The sequence below is a fragment of the Eurytemora carolleeae genome, unplaced genomic scaffold, assembly GCF_000591075.1.
Source record: "Eurytemora carolleeae unplaced genomic scaffold, Eaff_2.0 scaffold509, whole genome shotgun sequence".
In the NCBI taxonomy this organism is placed as follows: Eukaryota; Metazoa; Arthropoda; class Copepoda; order Calanoida; family Temoridae; genus Eurytemora; species Eurytemora carolleeae.
The window spans coordinates 42,716-52,539 of NW_019396523.1; the positions used below are offsets into that span (position 1 = coordinate 42,716).

Genomic DNA, 9,824 nt, shown 5'->3' on the forward strand with positions numbered 1-9,824 from the left:
ACAAATCTTTTAAGGCTACGTGAATCAGAAAGTGCCATCTCTGCATGCAAGGTAACCTAAATAACGCTTACAGTCCCTTTAAGGGAATTTTTCATAGTTAATGTGATTCAAGTAACTGAATGTTTGTAAAAAATGCAATACACATAAATTTTGAAGTATTTCGTTTTTGAAAATAAGAAAAATCTGTGAAACTATAAAAGTTAAAATGCTTCTGGCAAGAGTGTTAAAACAACTAGAGAGTTTATTGTTGACATTTTACAGTTAACCCCTCTTATCCTTAATTGCGAGTTCCCGTCAAATCCTGATTTTATTGGTGTAAGGTAGCCAGAGGGGGGCAGCGCCGGTCATCCCGGTCACAGGTATATAAACTTTACCTGGAGGTTCTAAACCTCAGACATTCACAAACCTGAGGTGAGTAAACATTCCACGAGATATCCTATTTGATCCGTTTTTCAAAGGGAATGTAAACGTAATTTTAAGTGCCATTTCCGATTCACAACGGTACCCCTAAACACTTTTTCTATTAAAGGTTCATTGAGATATTCAAAACTTTTCTTAGAAATATTGGTTATTTTCAGTGTATGAATGTATTATTTTGTTATCACTGAAAGTGGCCACTAGTGTAAAAGTGACCCTCTATTCAAAGAGGGCAATGCCTGATTCACAACGGAACCCTTTAACCTGTATCTGGCCAATAATGTGAAAATTATCGTCATCTTTCTATGTTGATAAGTATTAATTTATCAGTATCACAATTTCCAACGCAACATGAAATCCGTAATTCAATAGAGAAACCACTTTTTAAGAATCTGAATAAAAATAGAAATGTACTTCTAAGCTTATAGGGGTACCATTGTGAATGCCATTTTATAATAGGAGGGTCACTTGAAATGACGTGTATAGGTCCTTTAAAACGACGTTTATATTAAAATTGTATTCTAATAAAAATTTTGTTATTATCACCCTGTAGGAAAATCTTTTCCCTGGAAGACTGTCTTTTCGCTAACGAACGATTTTTTTTCTTATATAAAACGTCAGAAATAGTCAAAATTTAGCTCGATGTTAAACAAGCGTGTGAGTCATATTTGAAATAGCTTATCTTGAAAAATTTTGTATAGCAAATTTAAGCAAAAAAATAATTTAAAGGATTAAAAATCGAATCCATTAGGATCCTATGTCTTCATTCTTTCTGATAAAACATGAAACATATTTTCGTTATCTTTTTTTAAATTTTGTACAATTTTTTTATTTTAAATATATGTTAAAATAAAGCTTTAAATGCGCCTCAGTTTGTATTTAAAAAAAAGATTAGATTGCCATCTGTAAACTAGTATTTTTTTTAGTATTTTGATGAAATAATTTTAGAATAAAGATTTTCAAAAATAATTTTTTATAGATTTGCCTTAAATAAATCAAGATGATTCATGTTTACGTAGATTCAAACGTTTTTTTGAAGTAAGCTAAGCTAAGCTAAGCTTTAAATTTTTAATCTCAGAAATTGTTTCTAATAACTGCAAATGATCTTGAAACTTTTTGAGTGGATATGTAAAAACACCACTAACTATTCTAATTATAACATTTTTACAGAAATAAATACCAAAAAAATGCTATTTAAACCATTAAAATCATACAAGAACGATTAAAAAACAAACAAAAAAACATAATTTTTTTATCTGCAGGAAAGGATGCCAGGTCATATCAAGAAAAGTTCTGGTCCTGACCCAGATCCATCCCCCTGGTTGTGTGTTTCCCCTGAGCTTAAGGAGAAGAACAAACTTAAGCCCTATGACCCAAAGAAGTCTGTCTGGGTCGTGAACAAGGCTGATGGTGGGTATCTGGAGGGACTTCTAGAGTCCAAGGATGGAGCAAAGGTTACTGTGAATGTGAACGGAGAGATGAAGGTTTACAAAGAAGATCAAGTATGCCAGGTCAACCCTCCCAAGTTTGATTGCTCTGATGATATGGCAAACCTCACCTTTCTTGGGGATGCTTGTGTTCTATGGAATTCAACAATTCGTTATGTCAATCAGTTGATTTACACCTACTCAGGACTCTTCTGTATTGCCATCAATCCATACAAGAGGTTTCCCATCTATACTCTCCGTACAATGGAAATCTATGTAGGGAGAAGGAGGAATGAGTGCCCTCCTCATATTTTTGCCATTGCAGAAGGAGCTTATCAAGGAATGATGAATTCTGGCATGAATCAGTCAATCCTTATTACCGGAGAGTCTGGGGCAGGTAAAACTGAAAATACTAAAAAGGTTATTTCATACTTTGCCACCATCTGCTCATCTGGGAAGAGGAAGGAAGGAGAAGTTTCTCTTGAAGACAAGATTGTCCAAACTAACCCTGTTCTTGAAGCCTGGGGAAATGCCAAGACAGTGAGGAATGATAACTCCTCCAGGTTTGGTAAATTTATCCGTATTCATTTCAATGCTTCTGGAAAACTGTCTGGGGCAGATATGGTTGTCTACTTGCTGGAAAAATCTCGACTGACCTATCAGCAACCACTTGAAAGATGTTATCATGCCTTTTATAACATTATGTCTGATGCCGTACCCGACTTAAAGGAGAAATGTCTCCTCACTGATAATATCTTAGACTATTGGTATGTTTCACAGGGAAAGATTACTGTTCCATCCATTGATGATAAGGAGGACATGCAGTTTGCTGATGAAGCCTTTGATATTCTTGGGTTTACCAAGGAGGAAAAATACGATGTTTACAAAAATACTGCTTGCATGATGCACATGGGAAACATGACAAAAGACTTTGTTCCGGTAGGAAAGGAAGAGCAGGCTGAAATAAAAGATGATACTAACTCAATCAAAGTTGCTACTTTAGCTGGTATTGATCCTGAGTGGATGATTAACTATTTCTGTAAACCTAAGCTGAAGGTTGGAACAGAGTGGGTATCTAAAGGTTCTTCTTGCAGTAATGCAGCTAACTCTGTTGCAGGTATTGCACGTGCCATTTATGAGCGTACATTTAGGCTAGTAGTAGATAAATGTAATGAAACTCTTATTGATCCAACAATGAAGAAAGTTCAGTATATCGGTGTCCTGGATATTGCTGGCTTTGAAATATTTGACTACAATGGGTTTGAGCAGATTTGCATCAACTATGTAAATGAGAAGCTTCAACAGTTTTTTAACTCTCACATGTTTACACTGGAACAGGAAGAATATGTTAGAGAAGGACTAGATTGGGCAAATGTAGACTTTGGTATGGATCTTCAGAAATGTATTGACATGTTTGAGAAACCTATGGGCCTCTTAGCTGTATTTGAGGAAGAATCTCTGTTCCCTAAAGCAACAGATCAAACTTTTTGTGAAAAGTTGCATTCTAATCTTCTTGGAAAGTGGCCAAATTTTGCAAAACCCAACCCAAGACCAGACCCAGATGCACATTTTGCAGTCATTCACTATGCTGCAACAGTCTCCTACAACTTGACTAACTGGCTGGAAAAAAATAAGGATCCCTTAAATGATACAATTGTTGAAATGATTAAAAATGGATCCAATTCCCTCATGATTCAGTGTTTTGCTGATCATCCTGGACAACCTTTGGAGACTCCAAAAGACGATGGAGGAAGGAAAAAGAAGGGTGGTGGTAAGACTGTTTCTTCATATTTTAAGGGTCAACTTGATGATCTGATGACAACCCTTTATAAGACTGAGCCTCACTTTATCCGCTGTGTTGTACCAAACACACACAAACAACCAGGAGGAGTAGAGCCCGGTCTTATAATGCATCAATACCAATGTAATGGTGTACTTGCAGGAATTGCAATCTGCAGAAAGGGATTCCCGAATAAGATGATTTATGCTGAATTCAAAGCAAGGTACAATATTCTTGCTGCTAAACTTGTAGCTAAGGCAAAGAATGACAAAGCTGCTGCCGGAGCAGTTCTAGAATCAATCAATCTGGATAAAGAGAAGTACAGGCTGGGGCATACTAAAGTGTTCTTCAGAGCTGGAATTTTAGGGTTCATGGAGGAAGTAAGAGAGGATAAAATAGGATCTGTCTTAGCCTGGCTTCAATCAGGTGCTAGAGGTAAAGCTTCAAGAATGGCCTTTAAAAAACTTCAAGATCAGAAATTAGCTCTGTACTGCTGCCAGAGAACTATAAGAAATTTCAGGATTGGAAAAACTTGGCTCTGGTGGCAAATTTGGTCTGCAATTAAACCACACTTGAAGTGTACTCAGTTTGGTAAGTACAAAGAAGAATTTGAGCAAAAAATAGCATTAGCAGAGGCAAACATTGATAAAGCAATTGCTGATCGTCAAAAAGTTCAAGCTATTCATGACAATCTTCTATCTCAAAAGAATGAAGTTTCATTAGCGCTGACCTCAGGAGGATCTGCTGTCCAAGATATCATTGATAAAGCAGTGAGAGTTGAAAACATTGCTAATGATATCCAAAAACAAGTTGCTGAAGTAAAAAAAAGAATCAAGGCCGAGGAAGAGCAAAAGTCAAGCATTGAAGATCAAATGCGTAAAGTGGAGTCACAAATTAATCAACTTCAAAGTGAGGTTTCAACTCTGGAAAGACAGCTTGAAAACTCTGAGCAAGAAAGGTCTGATAAGGACGATCAAATAAGAACCCTGAAGGATGAAATTGCTCATCAAGCTGATATGCTTGCAAAACTTGGAAAAGAAAAAAAGTCTGGAATTGATTTCAGACAAAAAGTTGAGGAGGACATCCAAACTATGGATGACAAGTGCAACCATCTTTCCAGAGTCAAAGGAAAGTTAGAACAGGCTCTTGATGAGGCAGAAGATGCTCTTGAAAGGGAGAAGAAATCCAAGAATGATGTTGAAAAACTTAAAAGGAAATGTGAAGGAGACTTTAAACTCACACAGGAAGCTGTTGTTGATCTTGAAAGAGTCAAGGCAGAGCTTGCTCAAACTTTAGCAAGAAAAGAAAAGGAATATTCAGCACTTTCAGCCAAGATTGAGGATGAGGGATCTCTTGGAAGCAAGTATCAAAAACAAATCAAAGAGCTGCAAGGTAGACTTGAAGAGTTGGATGAAGAACTCAACATAGAAAGAAGCAACCGTGCAAAAGCAGAAAAGAGTCGCTCAATCTTGAAAAAAGACATTGAGGACATTGCTGCAAGACTTGAGGAAGCAGGGGCTAATACCGGAACACAAGTAGAGCTGAACAAGAAGAGAGAAGGTGAGCTAAGTCGTTTGAAATGTGAATTAGAGGAGCTTAATATTGCTCATGAGGGAACTTTAGCAGCTCTGAGGATGAAGCACAATAATACCATGTCTGATTTGGGAGAAAATATTGATTCTCTCAATTCTTCTAAGGTTAAGGCTGAAAAAGATAAGTCAGGCCTTGAAAGAGATCTGGCTGATTCTCGTGCAAGCTTGGAAGATGCTGTTAAATCCAGAGCTGAACTTGAAAGAACTGGAAAGCTTCTTCAAGGATCAATTGCTGAATCTCATACAAAGCTTGATGAACTCGCCAGAGCAATGAATGAAGCTGATTCTACTAAAAAGAGGCTAACTGTTGAGAACCAAGATCTTAGTAGACAAATAGAAGAACTTGAAAATGCTCTTGCAAATATGAACAAAAGTAAAGTCTCCCTCGCAACTCAACTTGAGGACACTAAGAGACTCTCAGAGTCAGAATCAAAGGATAGATCATCTCTTCTTACTAAGTATAAGCATATGACCACAGAGTTTGAGACCTACAGAGAAAAAATTGAAAATGAACACCTTAAAAAATCTGATGCTTTGAAGTCTTTATCCAAGGCTCAAGCAGAGATTCAGCTTTGGAGGTCTCGTTATGAAACAGAAGGGATGGGAAGAGTGGAGGAACTGGAAGGCAATAACTCTAAACTGAGATCAAGAATTACTGAAGCTGAAGAGACCATTGATTCTCTACAAACCAAGCTTGCTAATATAGAGAAAAGTAAACAGAGAATAGGGGAAGATTTAGATGAGATTTCCATGGAGTATGAAAGGGTGCATGCTGCCGCCCTTATAACTGAGAAGAGAGGAAAGAATTTTGACAAAGTACTTGGAGAGTGGCAAGCAAAAGCTTCTGATATAGCATGTGAAGTAGAGGCATCCAACAATGAATGTCGCAACTATTCCTCTGAACTCTACAGGGTCAAGGCCTCACATGATGAAGCTACTGAACAGCTGGACATAGTTAAGCGTGAAAACAAGAACTTAGCTGATGAAATCAAGGATCTTCTTGATCAACTTGGAGATGGAGGTAGATCAATTCATGACCTGGACAAACAAAGAAGGCGTCTTGAGGTTGAAAAAGAAGAGCTTCAGAGTGCTCTTGAAGAAGCAGAGGGTGCATTGGAGCAAGAAGAAAACAAGGTTTTGAGAGCCCAGCTTGAATTGGGCCAAGTCAGGCAAGAGATTGATCGCAGACTCGCTGAAAAAGATGAGGAATTCCTAAACACAAGGTAATTTTTATTTTAAAAGATGATTCTCATGATCTAATCCAATTACTGTCAGGAAAAATCATGATCGTGCTATGGACTCACTTAATGCCAGTCTGGAAGCAGAGCAAAAGGCCAAAGGGGAAGCGCTCAGAATTAAGAAGAAGCTTGAAGGAGACATCAATGAGTTGGAGATAGCTCTAGACCATGCCAATAAGGTTTGAATAGTCAATTGATCATTTATCATTATGATTAGTATATTACCAGTTTTAATTGATAAATTTAGGCAAATTCTGAGGGAATGAAGACAATCAAGAGATATCAAAGTCAATTAAGGGAATCCCTTCAAGGATTGGAAAATGAGTCTAGGATTAGGCAACAAATAGCTGAACAGGTAAAATAAAATTTGTAATTTGAACATAAACTTGCTCCTTCATAGCTTAAGACAATATATTCAATGGCTGGCAGTTCCCTTAAAATACTAAACCTAGGTTGGTATTGCTGAAAGGAAAGCTGCAGCTCTTTCTGCAGAAATGGAGGAAAGTAGAGCTCTGCTTGATTCTGCTGAAAGGGGAAAGAGACAACTTGAAGCCGAGCTTGCTGATACTCGCAACTCTGTCAATGAAATGCAGAGTATCAATAGTAAGGAAATTGCTGTAAAGAGAGCTCTAGAAGGCAATCTTCACACCATTCAAGCAGAAATTGATTCTCTTTTGCAGGTAAAATGTTAATACGATTTTTAATTAAATATTGTCAAAATTATTTGAAAATCTTATTTAAGCTAAATCTTATGAAGTTTTTATCACTGATTTTTAGGCTGCAAAGAGCTCTGAGGAGAAGGGCAAAAGAGCTATGGTTGATGCTGCAAGGCTAGCTGATGAACTAAGAGCAGAACAGGTATTTTATTTTTAAGTAATACAAATTTAGCTACAACTAGACAAAATTATTAAGGATCATTCTGCTGCTGAGTCTAGGATCAAAAGATCCCTTGAGACCCAGCTTGGGGAGCTTGAGACCAAGCTCACAGAGGCTGAAGAAAATGCAATAAGATGTGGAAAGTCAGCGCTTAGCAGACTTGAAACTAAGGTATCAAATTTCATAGTTCTAAAAAAAAACCATTGAAGAAAAAATATCAAATAAAAATCAAGGCTAACAATTTACATGCAGGTTCGAGAGCTGGAACAGGAACTTGGATGCACCCAAGTCCGTACTTCAGAGAACATGAAAGGTTTCCAGAAGACAGAGAGGAAAATCAAGGAGCTTCTTTTCCAGCAAGAGGAGGACAAGAAGAACCAAGACAAGATGTCTGAAATAGCCAACAAGCTTCAGCAAAAGATTAAGGTCTATAAGCAGCAGATAGAAGAAGCAGAGGAGATTGCAGCTCTCAATCTGGCCAAATTCAGAAAGGCACAGCAAGACTTTGAGGAAAATGAGGAGAGAGTTAAGCTGGCTGATGAAGCCATGTACTCTTTACGCATGAACCGTGGAAGCTCTCTTCTGGTAATTATCAGTAAATTTATTTTAAAGATTCCTAATATTCAGATCCTTGAATTTGGGGTAAAATAATTTAAAGGTTATTGGTTTAATCTCTAAACTGTTTCCAGCTTAAGTCATTTTGTCAGATCAAAAGTTCCTAGCTCAGTTAACTAAGACTAATTAAATAATATTTTTCTTTTTCAGTAATGAGTTGCGAGAGTTGTGATGCTTGAACCCTGAATTATTTATTAATGACAACAAGTTTTATAAGCCATGTACCCATGAACATTAAAAAATCAAAAAAAAATTAATAAAAAATTAAACTAACAAAACATAAGAAAAAGAAGAGAACAATAGTTAACAGACTAACCCTTAAAGGGGATTAAAGGGAATGTTGTTGTAATTCCAATCGTCCTTTAATAATAAGAGCATGCCCGAACTACACAGTGCCCTCAAACATTTCCTGAGCCCGCGATTTATAAAACATCTCTGGTCTAAGCTGTTGTTGGGCCTTATTTAAGGCTTGAGCTTTCGGATTCAAGCTGCATCTTATTTTCAACAGAGATGAGTTCAAAAAACCGGTTTAATATTCTATTTGGTGGATTTTCATGGTAGGAATTGGCGCATTCTGGGGTTTGATGAGAACAAGACTCAACATTGAGCCTTATTCTCCACTAAAACCAACCAAGGTTGGTTTTATTTTCATTGGGCCTGACTCCTTCAGTCGAGCCGAAGATCTTGCAGCTGTCAATCATGTGACACAAGCTGTCGTCAGAGTTGGGTCTTTAAGTCGGGTTTAAGGAATTACAGCTCAAGTCGAAATTTTTAAATCGCGGGCTCTGGTCATTAATGTAGAAGATATTTTGGCTTTTCAAGCTTCAACACTATTTGATTCCTCAGTATTGCTTCTATAGCAGATATACGCAAGTTATTTTGTTTAGTGAAACCAATGTAAAAAATAATCGATGTTCAAAGAGAAGAAGATTGCTAACTAACATGAATCAGAAATGGCACTATTAAAGCCTGAGTTGGCTTGAATTATCACGTATAAAAGTGGAATTAAATATTATAAAAAATTAAAGTCACTCATGACATAGCAAACTCATCTGATATTCTTAGTGTTGTTGTATTCCACTAGGTTTAAGGACCACTGCATCAATACAGACCAATTTCATTGTATTTACAAACCAGTTTTTTAAATTTACCATGAACAGTGAGAACCAGAAAACTCTGGAAGAGAAAAAAAAACTTTCAGAGCCAGGCCAAGTTGAGAAATTTAAAAGTCCAACGTACATGAGAGGCAGCAATTTTGCAGTGTTAACAGTGTTTTATAATTTGCTTTTAATAACATAATATCAATTTAATTAATTCGACAAACTCGAATTTTAAATCCCATTTAACTTTGCCACCTGATGGTGTTAACCTTTACATTTTATCTTGATCTGACAGAATTCATAGTTTGAAACATCTACGACATTGGGGTGAAAAGTATAAAGGGATTAGAAAATCAGAGTTTGTTACAAAGGACTCTATTCCTGTCCTAATCTATCAAATTGAGATGGATTACGAATAACAACGTGAATATTGGAATTCGGAAGTTTTTAAATAATGGAAAACATTTCAAGTGTTTTTGGCAAAGATAAAAAATTATTATTTGTAAACTTAAAATTCTAAGGCGGCGAGAAAAGTCAACAAATGTACAATGTACATTGTACGCATTTATAAATTTAATGGCGACATTATATGGACTAACTTGGACCAGAGTTATATATAGAAGGAGCGGAGAAAGGCAAGCAGCCATATCCACAACATTTCCCCCTTCTTTGCCACATATTAGCTATTTTATCTCATATAAGTAGTTGTTTAACGTCTCGAGATACCACAGAATAGAAGTAGTTCATCAACTACGCCATTTAAGTTTAAAAGATATGGT

At 36.6% G+C, this 9,824-nt stretch overlaps 1 protein-coding gene across 1 annotated transcript; it reads left to right on the plus strand.

Annotated features, from left to right (window-relative positions):
• The first annotated feature begins 1,677 nt into the window (after positions 1–1,677).
• Positions 1,678–8,223, plus strand: LOC111704823 (myosin heavy chain, muscle). The gene is made up of 8 exons (XM_023477177.1): positions 1,678–6,439; positions 6,492–6,633; positions 6,702–6,809; positions 6,907–7,134; positions 7,232–7,312; positions 7,367–7,501; positions 7,583–7,915; positions 8,096–8,223. Exons 1-8 carry the CDS (start codon positions 1,686–1,688, stop codon positions 8,096–8,098), a joined length of 5,784 nt encoding a protein of 1,927 aa, XP_023332945.1. The 5' UTR covers positions 1,678–1,685; the 3' UTR covers positions 8,099–8,223.
• Positions 8,224–9,824: the final 1,601 nt, after the last annotated feature.